This window comes from Nicotiana tabacum, chromosome 18 (genome assembly GCF_000715075.1).
Source record: "Nicotiana tabacum cultivar K326 chromosome 18, ASM71507v2, whole genome shotgun sequence".
Lineage (NCBI taxonomy): Eukaryota > Viridiplantae > Streptophyta > Magnoliopsida > Solanales > Solanaceae > Nicotiana > Nicotiana tabacum.
Window position 1 is genome coordinate 61,458,330 of NC_134097.1, and position 21,023 is coordinate 61,479,352.

Consider the following 21,023-nt stretch of genomic DNA (forward strand, 5'->3'; position numbering starts at 1 on the left):
ACCGGGTTCTGGGATGACTATGGGATTATTCAGTATTTAAATTTGTTAAAGATATCATTATTTACTCGGTTAAGTTCATTATTTATTGTTTAATATAAGGAAGAGAAATGATTTCAAAAATACTAAAATGAGAAATTAATTAACTTCTTGGTGTTGGCGTGCCTGACAGTGGTGTCCGGTTCCATCACGACCCTTAATGGATTTTGGGTCGTGACAATATCAATCAAAAGCATTTCCTTTTAATTAGCAGACAAACTGTTTGATGAGGTAATCTTCATAAGTCCCAACATTGTTGCATGTATCAACGAAGTACGCCACACGTTGCTTTGGATTGCCTTTGCCATCAAACTATTGAAATTTTGGAGGTTGATAGCCAGCAGGCATCTTCAACATATCGATCTTTGAAGTGTACGGCTTTGCGTAGGTAAAGGAGGACTTGGAAGCAACTTTATAGTTTTTTTTATAGTCCCTTCAATGAACTCCTTTAGTTGATTGATTGGAATTATCCCTTCCGGAGAGACTGGAATTTCCTTAGTGGATGCAACTTGTCATGGGGGAGGATCAATCTCTTGAACTTTTGGGAGTTTGCCAGGTGCATGGGTGGATTCTTCTTCCATCAAGATTCCCACCCTATCTATTAGCTTGTCGATTCTAGCATCTTGATTTTGCATGCACTTGGTCAAGCCAGTGATTGCTTCCGTCAAGTTTGCCAACTGCTCCTCCATAGATAAAGTGTTTGTCACCATCACTTGAAGCATCATCATCTTCCTTTACAGCAGAGTTCTTGGATCTGGAGAGGTCAAGTAGAGCAAGAGTTTTCTTGATTTTTTCAGCAACATCGCTTCCTCATTTGGGTGCATTTGTGAAAGATCTTGCTCCTTTTGAGGATGAAGATCCTAAAACAGGGGTTGATGCGGACGACACTTGGGGTGCTTGTTGTCCTAGCGAGCTTGCTTTGCTCCTCGTAACTGGTCCAAAGCTTCCAAAGGTAACTTCGAGTATGTTTTCCACATCAGCATAGAACCTGGAATTAGTAGCCTTGGTGGAAATTGAACTGGAGTTGATTTTCTTTGAAGCCATTTCGATGTTCTTGAACTTTGGTGAGTGAAAAGTTGAGATGAGAGGTAGAGATTGTCCCACTGGGCATGGCAATTTGTTTGCAACTAATTTTCAACATATGAAAAATAAACTGCAATCACAAAAGAAGGGAAAATATTTTTACTAATCAATTGTGAGTACAATTATTTTTCTCCCTTGATTCTTCTCTCCTGATTATCTCTGTGATTCGAGAGCTAGAACAGCATGTTTTTCGAACGTAGGACTTTGAGCAAGACATATTTGACATGACTTTGATCTCTTAATGAATATTCCAAGGGTTTCATGAAATTTCAGAGATCTCATATTTGATCTCTTTGTGCACATTCCGAGAGTTTATGGAATTGTTGTGATCACTTTTGAAGGACAAATGTAGTCTTATTTATATGCATGAATTAGGGTTTGGGTGGAGTAGCCACCAATTGACCCTAATGGGCTCATCTTGTAGAGGCCCTAGTCCAATTTTTTATGTATTAATTTGACAAATTTTCAATGTCTACAAATTAGTTGACAAAGGGGAAGAAAAGAGTAATGAAGGCTACATTTTAATGTCTACAAATGGTCCCACTGGGCGTGCAAATTTGTTTGCAATAAATTTTCAAGATATAAAAAATAAACTGAAATCACAAATTAAGAAAAAAATATTTTTACTGATCAATTGTGAGTACAATTATGTTTCTCCTTTGATTCTTCTCTCTTGATTATCTCCGTGATTTGAGGGCTAAAGCTGCGTATTTCTCGAATGTAGGATGATGCAGACCTGCTCGGGATGTATTTGATCTCCAGCTTCTTGAACAATTTGATTGTCAAGAAGTATCCGGCCATATTTTGATTTCTTTGTGAATATCGCAAGAGTTTATGGGATTTTGAGACGCATTTTCAAGGGAATATGTATCCCTTTATATAGGTGTGAGTTAGGTTTAGGGTAGAGTAACCTCCAAGCAACCCTAATAGACTCCTAGGATTGCAAGAGTCCTATAGTATCTTTAATTTAGGATTTAACTTGATCCATTAAAATTTCGATGTCTTACAAATGCCCCATACTTCAAGGTTTGTCGGGGTGTAAGCTTGCCGAAACTTGAAGACGAGACTTGAAGTACTCGACCATCGCAACAAATGATTTTGAAACTTGAAGTCGATTTACAGGATGAAGAGATGAAGGGAAGAACTGGTCCCACTGGGCGTGCCAATTTGTTTGCAATAAATTTTCAATATATGAAAAATAAACTGCAATCACAAAATAAGAGAAAAATATTTTTACTAATCAATTGTGAGTACAATTATGTTTCTCCCTTGATTCTTCTCTCCTGATTATCTCTGTGATTCGAGGGTTGTGACAACGTATTTCTTGAATGTAGGATGGTAGACCTCCTGGATATGTATTTGATCTCCAGCTTCTTGAACTATTTGATTGTCAAGAAGTATCCGGCCATATTCTGATCTCTTTGTGAATATCCCAAGAGTTTATTAGAATTTTGAGACCCCTCTTTAAGGGAATATGTATCCCTTTATATAGGTGTGAGTTAGGGTTTAGAGTAGAGTAACCTCCAAGAAATCCTAATAGACTCCTAAGATTTCAAGAGTTCTGTAGTATCTTTAATTTAGGATTTGGCTTGATCCCTTAAAATTTTGATGTCTACAAATGCTCCTTGTCGAAACTTTATGAAAAAATAAGTTGCAAGGCATGCCAAAGCTGTTAAATTGTAAGGGTGGACGCACAAAGCAGTATGCTAAGCCCTTTATTCAAACAACAAAAGCTTTGGACTCAAGAATAGCCTGAAATTAAGTTCTTATAAAGTTGGTGCAAGTCTTGATCTACGTGGAATATTCCGAGAATTTATTGTCTACAAAGAACAAATTGGAAAAATTTTAACGGATCAAGCTAAATCCTAAATTCAAGATACTACAAGACTCTTGAAATCCTAGGAGTCTATCAAGGTTTCTTGGAGGTTACTCTACCTTAAACCCTAATTCACACCTATATAAAGGGATACATATTCCGTTGAAGAGGCATCTCAAAATCTCATAAATTCTCGGGATATTCACAAAGGGATTATGACATAAAATAATATCGTGATCAATAGATGTTCTTCTTAATAATAAAATACTTCAAGAAGAATATCCATACAATGATCGACTTTCATGGAGATCAAATAATCCAGAGAGATCTGTATCATCCAACGTTCGAGAATAAACTGATCCAGCCCTCGAATCACCGAGAATAATTCGGAGGAAGAATCAAGGGATAAACAGAGTTGTAACCCGCAATGTTTATCAATAAAATAACTTTATTCTTTTGTGGTTGCAGTTTATTTTTCTTATGTTGAAAATTAGTTGCAAATAAATTGGCATGCGCAGTGGGACCAGTTCTGCCCTTCATCTCTTCCTCCTGTAAATCGAAAACTCCAAGTTTCAAAATCATTTATTGCGATGGTCGAGTACTTCAAGTCTCGTCTTAAAGTTTCGGCAAGCTTACACACAGACAAACCTTGAAGTAGGGGCATTTGTAGACGTCGAAATTTCTGAGAAAGAGTTTCAACAAAGATGATTTTGCAATAGCAACGTTATTGCTTTGAGCATTTCATATGTATTGTTACCTAATTCAATCTCGTTGTTACATATTTCGTCGCAATTAATGTGTGTTAGAGGGATTGACAAGATAATCAATACAGGTATGTTAAGGTTATCCCTTCTTTCTCTTGGCATGATCCAAATAATACAAATGAAACGAGCAAAATACGCAACTTTCATAAATGACTCTATTCATAGAAATACTAGGGGTGTCTATATTCTTGATTCCCCATGTGAATTATTATTATATCTTCTATTCATGGGTCTAAGAAAAATACGTATTTGATAAAGTTTATCCGAAAGGCATATTTGTTTTTATGGTATTCCGAGCAAATTTTATTAACGTATTTCTGATGCATTTCATGCATTTATGCATGCATATTGACCCACGATCAGATGGCGTTATATACACATATATATGTATATTATATTTATATGGAATATGGAAAAAGGTTACGGTGTTATATACTCATCACCACCTGATCAGCTGGTATACGTTGATGATTTTGCCCACAGTGACCGAGATGATATGATGGGATGCCCTAAGAGGTTGATGATGTTATGAAACATGTACCTATGCACGACATGACATTCATACACATATGCATGACACTATAATTATTTCATGATTTACAGAGTTATCCAGACTTACAGGTGGAGTCATTTACTCTATATTTCCTCCATGTATGCTATGTACTTATATATGTGCCTTACATACTCGGTACATTATTCATACTGACGTCTCTTTTGCCTGGGGACGCTGCGTTTCATGCCCGCAGGTCCCGATAGATAGGTTGAGAGATTCTCCAAGTAGGCTATCAACTCAGCGAAAGATGTTGATGCGCTCCATTTGCTCTAGAGTTGCTTATTTGGTTTGTATGATAGACATGTATTAATTGGTATGTCGGGGTCCTGTCCCGGCCTTAACATTTATGTACTCTTAGAAGCTTGTAGACATATCTCATGTATATGAAAGATTTTATGGCCTCGTCGGCCTAGGTTCAGCATACGAGTGATTATTTTGGTCGTATATGCTCGTACGTCATATATATAAATCGGTATATCAAGTTGAGTATTTCCTCAGGTTTTATTCTACTTACCTCACGACAACCTTTACGGCTTATTTGCCTATAAGAGTATGATACAAAAAGATATGTTACGTTGGCACTCGGTTGAGTAAGGTATCGGGTGCCCATCGCGACCCATCGGTTTGGGTCGTGACAAATACTTCAAGTCTCATCTTCAAGTTTCGGCAAGCCTATATATCCCAACAAACCTTGAAGTATGGGGCATTTGTAGACATCGAAATTTTAACGGATCAAGCCAAATCCGAAATTAAAGATACTACAGGACTCGTGAAATCCTAGGAGTCTATTAGGGTTTCTTGGAGGTTAATCTACCCTAACCCTAACTCACATCTATATAAAGGGATACATATTCCCTTGAAGAGGTGTCTCAAAATCTCATAAACTCCTGGGATATTCAAAAAGAGATCAAAATACGGCCATATACTTCTTGACAATCAAATAGTTCGAGAAGCTGGAGATCAAATACATCCCCAAGAGGTCTGCATCATCCTACATTCGAGAAATATGCGGCTTCAGTCCTCAAATCACGGGGATAATTAGGAGAGAAGAATCAAAGGAGAAGCAGAATTGTACTCATAATTGATTAGTAAAAATATTTTTCTCTTATTTTGTGATTTCAATTTATTTTTCATATGTTGAAAATTAGTTGCAAACAATGATATCTAATTATTTTGACTTCAACATATGACGATCCACATTGACCATTCACAGAAACTTGTATTTTATACTTTCAAGTACCATTATTTATTTCAAGCTTTGTTTTAGTAATATTAATATAAGTTTACACAATCGTGTACTATGTGACTCGATATACATGCAACGCACGTATCGAGAAACTATTTATATTAAAAGCATGAAAGCCCTTAGCGAAATATCATTCGTCTTTTTTATCCATTTACAATAGAGTTCATATTGGACAAAATAGTCATTTAATTATCTTTTTATATATATGATTAGTCCTTCAATTTAATTTTCTAATATTTAGTAATAGTCATTTAATTATTTTCTTAATATTTAAGATTTTGATTTAGAAAAGTAAAAAATATACATTCCTAAAATTCCTACATAAATAAATGAGAAAAGTACGTTTTAAAGAAGGAAATAAATTGTCTTCAACTCCTAAAATCTAAGTTAAAGCCTTAGATAAATATTGTCTTCTTTTTTTTATCAATCAAAGAAAATTAGATAAATATTGTCGCACCTAAGAACCTAAAGCCTCTATAAATATTAAGATCAATTGAACAGAAAACTCTCTAAGAATGACGTTCCTATATTGGTCAAAATCTGACTGTCACGGTCAAGCTGACCAACGTCCCGCCCAAGTGACCAAGTAGTAAAATATAACATCGCCCACCCTACATCCCATTCTCGACACCCGTCGAGTTGGAAGTAGCAATGTATAAAAGAACGACCAAGGCACACTTGGTGCGAGGGAGTGTCGGACCAAGTAAATGGCAAGGATGCCTTGACTATATATAGTAGGGGAAAACCCTCGATTTGGGGGGGGCTCTCCTTCCCTTTCTCTCTCCCAAGTTCTCTTCTTATAATCTTCATAGGAGAGAAGTAATCTACAGAAGAACATGTAAAGCTATCTCCCCCATCGATTGATGGGAGCCACAGTATTGAATTTTAATAAGATCGACTTTATCTCTTTCATCCTATGTATTATCTAATATGTCTGACTAAGATTTACCCCTTCATTTTCTTTGATTGATTTATTCAAAAAGGTTCCGATATCTTTTGAGTCAAACAATTTGGCGTCGTCTGTGGGGATTTCTTAGTGAAATTTCCTATTCGCTCCCAGCTCAAAGACAAGAAATACGATCACCCACCGAAAAGAGCGCTAAGGAAAAACCCAACCCATGCGGGACAAAGGCGCAGCACGGTAGGGGGAGGAGAGCCGAGTAGAATCACCAAATCTAGAAATCTTTGCCCCATCAACCATTGAAATACCAAACAAGACGAACAACCTTACCAACCTGTTTTCCTCCATCGGACCATCGGGTGGGGGTAAGGAAAGTATCATTTTAACTCACCTTCTGCTCTTTGCTCAAGAAGGAACACAAAGCTCGCGCGGACGAGCGAGTAAAGAAACATCTCAATTAAAGAACGAAAAACTACTACAAAACAACCGAAATACCGCCCGTCGGTGACACCTCCAAGCCGGAAGGCAGGAGTCAGACAAGGAAACTACAATGTGTGTGCAAAACGAACCTAAGTGAAATAGCAACGTTTCGTATTCTCCGACGTTGCACCCTCTGATGCAAGCAATGTCAAACAAACTGGGACTCCCCCAGAAAATATCTGATTCTCCAAAAACTGGGACTGACGACGGGTTACTATTTCGATACGTTCGAAATAACACCTTTTAAGGCCAAGGGCCTTCACCAAAGACAAGAGTTCTACCTCGATCGAACGACGACGGGTCGCTATTTCGATAAGTTCGAAATAATACCCTTTAAGATCAAGGGCCTTCGCCAAAGAAAAGAGTTCGACCTCGATTGAACGACGACGGGTCACTATTTCGATAAGTTCGAAATAACACCCTTTAAGGCCAAGGTCCTTCGCCAAAGAAAAGAGTTCGACCTCGATCAAACGACGACGGGTCACTATTTCGGTAAGTTTGAAATAACACCCTTTAAGGCCAAGGGCCTTCGCCAAAGAGAAGAGTTCGACCTTTATCGAACAATGACGGGTTACTATTTCGATAAGTTCGAAATAACACCCTTTAAGGACAAGGGCCTTCGCCAAAGAAAAGAGTTCGACCTCGATCGAACGATGACGGGTCATTATTTTGATAAGTTCGAAATAACACCCTTTAAGGCCAAGGGCCTTCTTCAAAGAAAAGAGTTCGACCTCGATCAAACGACGACGGGTCACTATTTCGATAAGTTTGAAATAACACTCTTTAAGGCCAAGGGCCTTCCCCAAAGAGAAGAGTTTGACCTTTATCGAACGACAACGGGTTACTATTTCGATAAGTTTGAAATAACACACTTTAAGGCCAAGGGCCTTCGCCAAAGAGAAGATTTTGACCTTTATCGGATGACGATGGGTTACTATTTTGATAAGTTCGAAATAACATCGATAAGTTCGAAATAACACCCTTTAAGGCCAAGGGCCTTCGCAAAATAAAAGAGTTCGACCTCGATCGAACGACGACGGGTTACTATTTTGATAAGTTCTAAATAATACCCTTAAAGGCCAAACGCTTTCGCCAAGGAAAAGAGTTCGACCTCGATCGAACGATGACGGGTTACTATTTTGATAAGTTCGAAATAACATCCTTTAAGTCCATAAGCCATCGCCAAAGAGAAAATGCGAAATGCTCCTAAGGCCAAGGACCATCAAAAAGTGCAAAAAGACCGGGACTTGCCGTGCGGGAATCTATCTCGCACTGAAATCACGTGAAACATAAACAAGGGTAGAATACAAGACAAATAACATCAAAAAATTCTTCTTTATACAAAGTCTCTCCACAAATGGTCGCGGATTACATAAGGCCCAAGTCAGCAATATAAAAAAACAACAAACAACAAAAAAAAAGGAACAACGACAATCGACAAAAAATGGGGAAGAAAACAACAAACGGAAAACAGATCAATATCACTATCCCTCTACTCTGCATCATCCACTACTAGCTCCCTGTGGAAATTCGATCCCGGACCACTATTCGGGTAAAAGCTATTGCGATCCATCGCCTCCCTCTCCACTGTCATCTCCGGGAAGTTCTCCTTTGGCGTCCGCGCCCCTATTGGCTTCTGGCATTGCCGTGTCATATCCGCAATTGACGCGAGCCTCCTGCGCTTTCACCTGTGCCTCTTCATATGCAGCCTCAGTCACATTACCCGCCTCCCACAAACTCTTGTATATATCTCGTTGGGCTTCGGCGTAAACTCAAAGCTCGTGCAGGTAGTGGGGAACGGCGTTGGAGGACAATTCAATCTGAGCCAACAGTCGCTCATTTTTTGCCTCCAGTGCTGCGACCCGATCTCCCAGAACCGATGCCTCTCAGTCAATCTCGCTAATGCGCTCCTCAAGCCTTGCCTCCATAAGGGTGGCCATCGTTTTCTTCGACTCCTGCTCGGATTGGAGGAAGCGGATGGTGTTCTCCAGGGCCTCCGCCCTCACCGAAGTCGTGGACCAAGCACTCTCGATGCTCTCCAACCCAGCAACCTTGTCTTCCAACCCAGCCAATTTTCCCATCCACTCCGCACTCAGCGCCTTGACCTTGATCAAGTTCTGATCCATCTCCGACTGCATTGACCTCAATTTCTCCTGCAGATGTTCACACTCTACAGCGACCCCCTTGCCCAACTCGAGCTCCTCGTCCTTTATTCAAAGGTTCTCCTCAAGCACACTCTTGCTGCGAATAGCCTGCATCAATTCCTGGTCCCTCTTCTCCAACTCCTCACCAAGAGCCCGATTACCAGGGTTTGCCTTCAGCTGCTCATGCATCTCACGACACTTGTTGCGGTAGCGACGATATTTCTCCAACATCTTCAAGAAAATCTTGGCCCGAATGTTGGCCCTTCGAATGCTCTCCACCTCCACCATATATGTTTGAAAAATGAAAAGACGGGTTAGAATCCTATCATCAAGAAAGACGAAGGAAAAGCGAAAGAAAGCATAACATACCCTTAAGCCCATAGCATTCACCTCGTGCATCAAGTCAGCATTGGGAACGGTCCGAAGGGCAACATTCTCGGTTGCGGAGCATAGCATGCTGAACTGTACCAGATCCTCCGTGTCCCCTAGGAGATTGACATCCGAAGAGATCTCAAGAATACGGGTCGAGCCTCCCACACGAACCACCGAGTGAGTAATGCCCTCTTCAAACATCCTGACATCATCAAGGTTGAGGTTTAATTCGGATTCGTAATCATTGACCACCACGCCTTTTCCTCTTTCAACAGCTGAAGAGGAAGCACGACCAACTGTGGAGGACGAGGGTACGTCCGAAATCACAACGGCGGCCCCAAAAACCTGACCTTCCGCCATGATAGGTTGCTGACCGTCGACAATGATGGGAATCTCTAATTGAGCCGAGGCAACGGCTGGTTCCGTCCCCATGGGAAGAGTCACGAAAACCCCCTCTTCATATCCCGTCGAAGGAGAGTCGTTAGATGAATCACTGTTGGGGGCGCTGTCTCGAACTTCACTCGCCGTCTTTTTGATGGCCCCTCTTCTTCCCCAGTAAGTGAAGATTCACCCATCGGGCGAACGACACAGGTCGGAACTTCGGCCTAAGAAGCGGCCCTCGCAGGAGTAACCACGGCCACAGACTCAACTGAAGCAGCCCTTGACGAAGGTCAGGCAGTAGGTACCGTGATATGGTGAGTACATGAGGCTGGCTGCCGGAAAGCTAACGGAGGAGCCCTCACTCTCTGCACCCTCCCTAACACCGACGAGTAGCACGTGAGGAATTAAATACAAAGAGGGAAAGGAGAAAAACGTTGAACAAGAAATGACATCTTACCAGAAAGAGGCCTGTGCCCATACTTGTCATAGAAGGCCTCCCACGTGCGAACCCCCATCGTATGAGGAAGAACAGCGCTCACCCACTCACGGATATTTTCGACAGGTAGGGGAGGCATTTTCTCAACTACAAAGTCATAACAAGGTTTAGTACTGTAACGAAAAATGGTCGGATATATCTCCGACTAAAAGCATGAGACTTACGTGCAAAGTTCCATTTCTCAGGGAACCCCGTCGGATCCGCTACAATGTGTTCAGTCCGCACATAGAAATAATTCTCATAAAAACGATGGTTAGTCCTGTCGTCCATTTTCACCACCAGACTCTTCGACCCCCGAGGGAGCATGTGAAGCATCATGCCGCAGATGAGCTGAGGGGCGAAGATACTGAGCATGTGATCCAAGGTGACCTCAAGACCAGCGAGTTCCACAGACTTGAGCAATATAAGGAACAGCTTGTACAGGTACGACGAAATTTGGGCGGGACATACCTCATAAAAACGGCAGAAGTCTACCACGAGGAGAGGGAGAGGAAGTGTGTATCCAATAAAGAAGGGGTAGGCATAAAATATGCAGTACCTAGGATGGTCAAAGTGAACTATGTCGTTTCCTACCGCCGGTCGCATGTCGATGTAGCCGGGGATCCCCCACCTGGTTTTCAACTCTACAATGTCTTCTTCCCTCATAACAGAAGGGACAGGCTCAGGCTCAGGCTCCGGCTCCGCCCCGGCGCGACTGCTTAAGTAGGTCAATTCTCTCCTAGGGCGAGGCAAAATCTCAACTATCGACGGGACCTCCTCGTCTTCCACCGCATCCACCCCTCTAGTGGCCTGAGCAGCATTTTCCGGTGCCGAAATTGTGACAGGGAGATCAGTGCGAGAGGAATCACCATCCATTTTGTCTAGATGAGGCGGCAAAAGGACAACGGAAAGAAAGGATGAAAATTTTCAGTTAACTAAGGGCAAATGAAAACTTGAAGTGTCAGGAAGGAAGTATATCTGCAGAATTCTTTCAAGTAAAAGGCAAAGAAGTGTGTCAATCGAATAATAAGTTCCTTCTATTTATAGGAGATATAAATCCCCCGAGCACGAAACCCAAGAGTCGTTAATCGAACCTGATAGGGCACGAAACATTTCAGTTCCCCAGGAACGTGTGTCGTAATGGCGGTAACCACTAAATAACGCTTTGATGCCAAACGACATTTCGATTCCGAAACGGCCGCAATGGTCCACGGGTATCGAAAGAACACCGCCATCTCACCTAAAATTCAAGTAACGTAATTAAGGAACGAGAAGTCAGATTTCGCTCGAATTCATAGCAATCATGATCCGTCTGCCGGGCCCGACAGGGGTGGACCTTGACAGACGGAGGGACTAACTGTATTGGTCAAAATCTGACCGTCACGGCTGAGCTGACCAACGTCCCGCACAAGTGACCGAGTAGTAAAAGATAACATCGTCCACCCTACATCCCATTCTCGACACCCGTCGAGTCGGAAGTAGCAATGTCTAAAAGGACGACCAAGGCACACTTAGGTGCGAGGGAGTGTCGGACCAAGTAAATGGCAAGGATGCCTTGACTATATATAGTAGGGAAAAACCCTCGATTGGGGGGGCTCTCCTTCCCTTTCTCTCTCCCAAGTTCTCTTCTTATAATCTTCATAGGAGAGAAGTAATCTGCAGAAGAACATGTAAAGCTATCTCCTCCATCGATTGACGGGAGCCACAGTGTTGAATATCAATAAGATCGATTTTATCTCTTTCATCCTATGTATTATCTATAATATTAGCTCTTTGATCTGGAATTTATTATATCTGACTAATATTTACCCCTTCATTTTCTTTAATTGATTTATTTAAAAAGGTTCCGATATCTTTTGAGTCAAGCAGTTCCCTTGGCTCTTGTCAAAAATATGTGCTGAGCATAAGGAAGTTAATCTAATTGTTGATGTGCCTCTCAGTGCCTAAGCATAATGAAAGAAGGCGAAGATGTTTTCGTTGATGACGCCGATCGAGTTTAATTTCAATTTTAAAGAAAAAGAAGATTTCGTTTTCAGTAACATCACGTTATTTCTTCATAAATTACTTTGTGGAAGACGACTAGCCTGTTTGGCCAAGCTTCTTTTTGGTCAAAAGTGATTTTTTTACCAAAAGTATTTTTGACCAAAAATTGAGGTGTTTGGCCAAACTTTTGGAAAAAAAAAAGTGTTTTTGAGGAGAAGCAGAAGCAGAAAAAGTAGTTTCTCTCTAAAAATATTTTTTTGAGAAGTACGTTTGAGAAAAATACACTTAGAAACAGTTTTTTAAAGCTTGGTCAAACACTAATTGCTGCTCAGAAGTGCTTTTCAAACTAATTAGTCAAACACAAACTGCTTTTCACCAAAAATACTTTTGAGAAAAGTATTTTTGAGAAAAAATACTTCTCAAAATAAGCTGACTTTTGTAGCTTGACCAAACGGGCTAGAAGACGGAGATATTTAGAAGTTTGCAAGGAGACTTGATGAAAGATGTGGTAGAAAATTTAGATATTAATTGAGAAAAACGAGGATGTAACAAAGGTATTACTGCAAGCTCTAGTGCCGCCTTTCTGTTCCTTTTTTTTCTTTTTTTGTAATTGTTCATTCAAATTTAGTGTCTTTCAAAAAGAAAAATGTTAAGAATTTTTATTCCTTATATTCTACCTCCATTGCATTTGCAAAATTTAAAAAAAAAATTATGCTAGAGATCAAATAGTATGCCTATCAATTGAAAAAATTTCATCCACATAATCGTATTTTTATACGATATAGAAAAATATTCTAAATTAATAAGAATAATGGTTTACCAAAATTGGAGTTGAAGGGTTGTGTTATTTTAATTAATGTGTTTTCCATATATATTGTCTTAATTGTTTTACTATCAGTATTGCTTTATATATGTATGTCTATGTGTGTGTGTGTGTGTTTGAGTAGTATATTTGAATTTATTTTTAGGCGTGATTTATTTATATTTTAACTTTTTTGCAAGGTGAACCTGAAAGAACTCTTTATATTTGCTTAATGTCATAATTGAAACACTAAGCATTATTCCTTGTATCTTCTTTTTTGGTTTGTTTTTTAATCTATTCGCTTAATATTTTTATAGCATGCATAACGATCATTCTTTGGATTATAACTAAGCTGTGTACCAAATGACCCCTGTGGAAAATTAGGAATTCATCATACAAACCATGTTGTTTTAAGCTTGAGCCACCCTAAGTGATCAATATTGGTATGAGGTATAAGAAGGTATAGTGCTGGTATAAAAATTTAATACCATCTTAATACTTGTTTGGTTAGCAAATCAGGTATAAGTTATCTCAGAATTAAAATTAACACCGGGATAACTTATACCTTATAGAGAGTGGGGTAATTAGCACCGGTATAACTTACACATTCTCCTTACAAATTATGCAATTGTCATATTTAATACAACATACCAAACAATGGATAAAAAATAATTTCATCTTTAAACCAAACTTCACCCAAATCAGATTTTTCAAAACAAATTTGGAAATCTATGGTCAAACGCTAGCTAAGTTGCATGCCCATCATTATTGTGACAGAAACTACCATTGCTTCCATGCATTTCATATCATATACTTCTTTTCTCCCTATTATGTCATACTTTCCTTTTTAATCTATCTCAATTAAAATGTCAAAGCGTATGGAAATATTTTTAATTTTAAACTTTCTATTTTACCCCTAAAGAGATAATATTATAGTCACAAAAATGTCTATGACTTATTTTAGATCACAAGTTTCAAAAGTCTTCGTTTTTTTCTTAAACTGCATGCCTAGTCAAACTTCTCCCCATAAATTGGGATAGAGGGAGTAATATCTGTCTATTCTTCACTACTCCTCAAAGAATACCACTCAAGTGATCTTTCGCCTTTATTGAGGATCACTGGCTGAATGGTTCTCAAATGGACAATATAGCCATTGCACTCAGATAATCAGATTCAGATAACATAGAAACATAAGTATGTGCTTTTGGCATGCAGCATACCTCTTATTTAGTTATTGTAAATAGTTAGGCATTTTTCAAGGAAGCTGAACATACCAAGGCAAGATCATTTATTTCATCAAAGGAAGTTTCATGTGAAGCCCAAACAAATAAATGTTTAATCAAATCCCTAGGTGACTAAGGTTTCAAGTCAAAATTTAGTTCCACTCACTTGGAGGGGTTAATTATGTTGTACATGCCCGATCTTGAAACAAACAGATTGAGCATATGCACCACTAAGCATAAGGCTCTGGAGCAGACTTTCAGCTTACTTGTTGCTGGTGAGTCCCGTAAATTGGATAAGCCCCGTATGCAGCTGCAGCATACATGGAAGGGTCATGCGGTGGTGGAAAAGCATATCCATAAGCATTATAAAAATGTCCCCCATAGTATGGTCCAGTCCACTGCTTCATAAAATCAGCTCTTGACTGAAAAATCCCACAGCACTGGAGTCAGTAACATAAGCAGAAATACAGGACATGTTAGGAGCACCTTGCTTGAAACTGCTTAATTGGTGCCAGATGTAATTCCATTCCTCAGAGACATCACATTCAAATTTGCTTTCCATCATCCTTAGAAGAAGAGGAGGGAGAAGAAAAATCTAGAACAAGCTTGTTGCCCAATACCAGCAATAGGTAACTTGAAAACATGTGTTTTGTCAATATTACTTGGTGAAACTCAAGCAGATATAATAAGTTAATAACTATCCACATGTCTAGCAAGCATATGCTGTAAGTCGAGTAAACTTGTAAACTAGCATAACTATTGAACACAAGAAATGCTAACTATTGAACTTTCGATTTGTCATAAACTAATGCTGACCTGTCTTTTGATTCTTTTTCTCCAAAGACATCAGAGAAGTAATAGCAGAAGAGAAATAAGGGATGGGATAAAGGTAGAGATCTTTGCCTGTTTATTAGCTGGATTTCGTCCCCACGAAAGGCGCACTGTTTGCTTGCCAATAGCAGTTCCATTCAGCTTCTGTAATGCTTTTTCTGCATCGTTTCTGTCGCAACAAATTAGATCCATTTGTTACTGAACTACTTACAGCCTAAGAGCAAGTTAATAATTTGGCAAATGACAACCGCAACCGACAACCTACCTTTTTGCAAACTGCACAAAACCACATCCTTTCCCAACTGGTATCTTTACAGAAGCTATTTCCCCATACTGAGCGAAAAGCTGTCTGAGATCCTCATCACTGACATGGGGGTCAAGACCTCCAACAAAAATCTACAATGATCATTGATTAGTCAAAGGAACTATAAAGCTAGAAAAGCAAAGGGAGGAACGAAAGACTAGTTAACAAACTGTTGTATTTGTAGAATCTACATCAGGTTGTGATCCTTGTGGCGATGCGCTATTGGAGTATCCACCTACCAAATCCATTTTGGAAGTATTAAATACAACAAAATTTGTCGACTTAACTACCACAATATTTGGTGTAAGTTCTTTCAAAAATGAACCATGATCTGAAATTAACAAGGAAACATATATTTACTGCAGTTCAAGGAAACTCATAAGTGCAATGCAGCTGAAAATCAAAACAGATGATTAGAAAAGGGAAGGAAATAGAATTCAGTTACTTGCTAGGTCCATACAATTTTTAACTACTATTATGAATCTCATTGTACTTTCACTTTTAAGTACCACATATTATCCTGAACATATTCCCTATACTAGTGCGGTCCAACATAAGAGAATCAATGTATTCTAACAACTCAAATGACAGTACTAAACACAAAACAAGGATCTAATATCCCACTAGAATAGACACTAATATAATTTCCATATTTTCTTTCTCTTTGGAGCGAGAAAGAGGTTAATGTCTTCCCTCCCCTCTTTTTTGGAATCGACTTCTCATAGCTCAAATGACAAGATTCACACTTCAATGAAAACTGTGGATGCAAACAAGCACATATACATATAACTTTAAAGTCACTTCGAAAAAGAGATGGTATGACTTTCAACTCCACGTTAGGAATTTAAATAACAATACAGAAATAGAGAACAAGGGAGGAACTGACTGAAGGCCAAGCAAAAAAATAAGACACCTTGCCAAGCAAACATTTGTAGATATACACAAGAAAACTCTAGGAACCGAAAATGAATTCAGTGACCTCTTAAAAGGGAGCAGTGGATACCGTGATAGCGCACAAACTGCTTAAAATAAGCATGGTAACCAAAAAGGTCAATACTACACTTCAAGGGCGATAATGATGCAGATGAATATAGCTTCTAGTGCGGAAACAATAGCAGCACCAGACTTGGTTAGCCAGTTCATCATTAAATACGAGTCCCAAAATAAAAACTATAAGAAGAAAGTAGGATCACATCTCCTTTTCCCCTTCCACCCAGTAGAGAATTCAGCATTGACTTGTTCAGATCAAACAGAGACAAAAAGGTATTCAAAACCAAAGCCACGTAGGAGACCTAGAAGAAGGTCAGTTCTTACCTAGTGAAGAATAGTGTTGTAGGTATCCAGATGATTTCCGTGGTGTGGCTGCACCAATTCGCATGGGCCTACTTGAACAATACACGCCATTCATTTCAGTCATTGCTTGCGACCTCTCATTATCGTCTGCAAACCTTACAAAACCATACCCTCTTGAACGACCAGTATTGACATCTACGACAACTTTAGCAGCTTTAACAGAAGGATATTTTTTAGCGAAGGTTTCATGTAGCAAGGTATCTGTAACATCTGCAGCTAAATCTCCTACAAAGATGGAAAGGCCAGAACCATTGTTTGATCTCTTGTCACCCGTGCTAAATGAAGCCCAATTCAAACGAAAAGGTTGATCTGCATTAGGCATTGTCATGCTAGAATATGTTTGCAGAACTTTCTCTGCAGCAGCATGTGAGTTGAATTCAACAAAACCATATCCCTCCAAGAAACCAGTGTGTTTATTGCGAATTATCTTGATGGAGGCAACCTGCATGAACAGGATATCTATTAGCAACAAATTGTGTGGCAAAAGAAGGTATTCCTTGTAAAAGTTTACTCCCTTTTTTCTGAGGAAAGTATGTTTTGGAAAAGCCATATATCACTTTCTTCAAGCCACCACTTTTTTCTTTATGACCGAGAAATCCGTCTAGGTCAAACCCTTAGGACCAAACGCAGCCTTCGAAACTCGGGAATAGCCCTGCCCCTCTACTCTCTACACTTAAATACCACGTTTAGTTCGCATGACGCAGGGCTTGAACATGTGACCCTTGCCATAAGCACCTCAACCGTTGCCACTTGAACTAAGCCCTGGGGGCTCTTCAAGACACTACTAAGTATAAGAAAATGGTTTACATGTGTCTAAGAGTCACTGCTTGCTTCATCGTAGGTTAAGCATATCACGCAATTGCTTGTGAGGAGGTGTCTACATAGTGTTAACTATTTATTCATTATTTTCCGACTTGGTTTGCATGATTAGTCCTGCTTATTGACATAAACATAGAAAGTGTTCTTGGTGAGAGTATGGAAAGTTGTGAAGCAGAAAATGCCACAGAAAGATTCTCTCTGAAGTCTCTCAGTAGTTACACAATATCTCCACTTTGGGTATTTTTCATACAATTTTTTCTACACATCATAAAAAGCATAAATGAAAAATGGAAGTTCTAAAACAATTTTTTTTTGCCTGTAAGCTTCCTCATTAAACCTGGTTTTCAGAGAAAGGTTTGCAACGGGAATGGGAAAATCTTTTGCATGAAATAAAACATATTGGATGTAAAAACCAGTATTAAACAACTTGTTCAGTGAAAAGCAAGCAGATGTTTTCAATACCATCATAACCTTCTCTTTAATTTTAGCAAGATTAAAAATAATTGAGAATTGAGATAAAGTCTGCAGACCATATTCAAATGTGATAAGAATGGACCTTGGGCCTAACTCAACCCCAAAAGCTAGCTTGTGAGGTGAGGATTGCCCAAGACCATATAAGGAGACCAAGATACCCATAACCCACTGATGTGGGACACAACTCAACACCCCCCCCCTACGCCCAGACCTGCAACTGGAGCGTGGAGCCGTGGACAATATAAATGGGGGCCCAACATCGATAACAATAAATTGGGATGGGTCTGGCTCTGATACCATGATAAGAATGGACCTTGGGCCTAACTCAACCCCAAAAGCTAGCTTGTGAGGTGAGGATTGCCCAAAACCATATAAGGAGACCAAGATACCCATAACCCACCGATGTGGGACACAACTCAACACCCCCCTCACGCCCAGGCCTGCAACTGGAGAGTGGACAATATAAATGGAGGCCCAACATAGGTAATAATAAATTGGGATGGGCCTGGCTCTGATACCATGATAAGAATGGACCTTGGGCCTAACTCAACCCCAAAAGCTAGCTTGTGAGGTGAGGATTGCCCAAGACCATATAAAGAGACCAAGATACCCATAACCCACCGATGTGGGACACAACTCAACAAAATGATGTATCATGTGATATTTTACTTGAAAGATTCCACAATTACCACTTTACACTTAGACTAACTGCAGAATATTGTGTGTGCGCTCTTGTCCAGCTATGTCCAAGAACAATTATGCTCAATCAGAAAGGTTATAACAAATAGCAAAATGCAAAGGCAATGCCACAGCGCTCAGAATTCTTCACTGAGGACGAGATAGACTTGTTGACTAACAAAGAACTGAAAAGCGCTTATCATGATTCAAGGTCTGGAACCTCAGAAGGATGACAGCCAAGTGTGCATGAGTTATTTGTGCATCAAAACTGTAAATTTGAATGTAAGTTGTTCTTTTCCTGATCCTTAAATCTTGAACTGTTGCAGCCACATATCGTGAACAATAAACCAAGGATTAAAGATGCAGGTACCATATCCTAACTGTCAAAACTTCAATGTGCAGACTGACACATGAAGGAAATAAATGGGAGAAATGCAACCTTGAAAATTTTGAAAACTAGATCCTATCTCCAAATCAAGAGGTTGAGGTCTAAACTCCAGCTAAGAATACGTGGCAACCTCTATAGAAGGCAATAGCTGTTAATTAAGGGAACTTTCTTTTAACAACCCCTTATTTGGTAGGTCGCAAAATCATGAAACAAAACTCATTCTATCTGATGACTATAAAGGGGAAAGGGGTTTCAAGGCCATTGAATTGTAGGACCTCTTTTTTTAAACATCTAAGGAGAATCTGGGGTCTGCAAGCATGAGTGCTCAGGTAAATCTAGAGTCTTAATACCGTCTTACACTACAAGCATCTCTTTGCCATACCGTCCTGATCAAGCTAAAGGAAACTACTTTTGCACAAAAGCATTTCCATATATACAGTCCTGAAATAGAATGACAGAGCACGTGTTTCCTTTTAGTAAGTACTTGACATCTCTAATCAATCATAAAAATGAATTAAGCAAGAGACGTATATAGATAACATTAATCACGTGTCTATAAACAAAAGTAACTATCAAATCTATGCGTTACATTTCAAAACCACGTATAGGTACGATATTGACATAACTATAACAGTGAGAAATAATGAACCTCATTGGTGGAAGCAAAGCAGGTGCGCAAGTAATCCTCGTCCATCCAATTATGAAGGTCGCCGACCCAAATCGTACGATTCTCATTGTTGGATCCTCCACCTCTATTCTGCTGCTGTTGCTGCGGTGGATGGTGGTGGTGGTGTGGGTGATAGGGTATGTAGTGAGGTGGGTGCTGCATTACCATAGCCGCCGCCGGATACTGCATCGCCACCCATGGCTGCTGAGTCACCACTGGCACTACATTCGCCTCCGCCTCACTCACCGCCGCCTGTTGCGGCGGGGGTGAAGGCTGTTTATTCTCCGGCGTTTCAGGACCGTTGTTTGTTTCCATTATTTTAGACCTGTATTAAATATTCTCTACAGCCACTCAAAATCTGTAGAAAATAAATCGTATAGCTATATATGTTTTGTGTTTAATCTAGATAGAGATATATATGTGTAAGTATATATATGTGAATGTGAATCTGAAGCTTTATGGGAGATTGAAGAGAGAATAGAGATGGTGGCTGAAGAAGGGAGGATGTATATGTATATGAAGATGAGGATTGAGGATTCAGGGAACAATTGCACTGACGCGTATGATTTGTCTGCGCCGTTGGATTAACAGGTGGTTTGTGGTTATCCCTAGTTCTATTTAGGGTCGTTGCTACACCTACACCCGACATTATAATATGAAATTGAATAGTGATTAAATTATTTAATGAATATGTTCTTATTATTAATGTATATTAGTATTAGAACTCGCGCGGTATTAAAAAATACTAATTATTTCAAATTGTGATATCTGTTATTTTGAGCATATTAAATTATATATATATATATCTTACTCTTGGTACCTTTTTTATTACTTTATTTTTAATTTTATAAGTTAATCAGTAATATTTTTGTATATTATGTACTTACTTCATTTTTTTATTAATTCAAAGTATAAATGTCCTCATGTTATCTCTATCTCCCTATTTATACAGTTTTCAAAACTATTGTGATATTTTTAATTGGTTTTTTGCATCTAAAATTTTTACCCTTAATATCATATTTAGTAACTAATTTGTGATATTGGGTTTGTCCAAAGTAAAATCAAATTTGTTATTTTATTATAACATCTACTGATAATTTTTAATAATTTTTATTTTTGTATTATGTGTCATAACCAATTATCCATAGTTTGAGCATTCTCATCATAGTTTTAAGAATTTTCTAATCCCAAATTCAAATAGTCATTCCTTTTCATTTCTAGTAGTAAATTTTTAATAATTTAAAATAATT

General features: G+C 39.1%; 1 protein-coding gene across 2 annotated transcripts; it reads right to left on the reverse strand.

Annotated features, from left to right (window-relative positions):
• Positions 1–14,301: 14,301 nt before the first annotated feature.
• LOC107812910 (polyadenylate-binding protein RBP47C') lies at positions 14,302–20,393 on the reverse strand. 2 transcript variants are annotated; one of them, XM_016638092.2, is made up of 6 exons: positions 19,756–20,393; positions 16,709–17,189; positions 15,565–15,629; positions 15,356–15,486; positions 15,163–15,259; positions 14,302–14,681 (listed from the first exon to the last, which is right to left on the reverse strand). In XM_016638092.2, the coding sequence occupies exons 1-6, from the start codon at positions 20,086–20,088 to the stop codon at positions 14,517–14,519; spliced, it is 1,272 nt and encodes a 423-aa protein (XP_016493578.1). In that variant the 5' UTR covers positions 20,089–20,393; the 3' UTR covers positions 14,302–14,516. The 2 variants fall into 2 exon arrangements, with proteins under 2 accessions (XP_016493578.1, XP_075093022.1); XM_075236921.1 differs by having other exon boundaries at positions 16,709–19,547; positions 19,756–20,258.
• Positions 20,394–21,023: the final 630 nt, after the last annotated feature.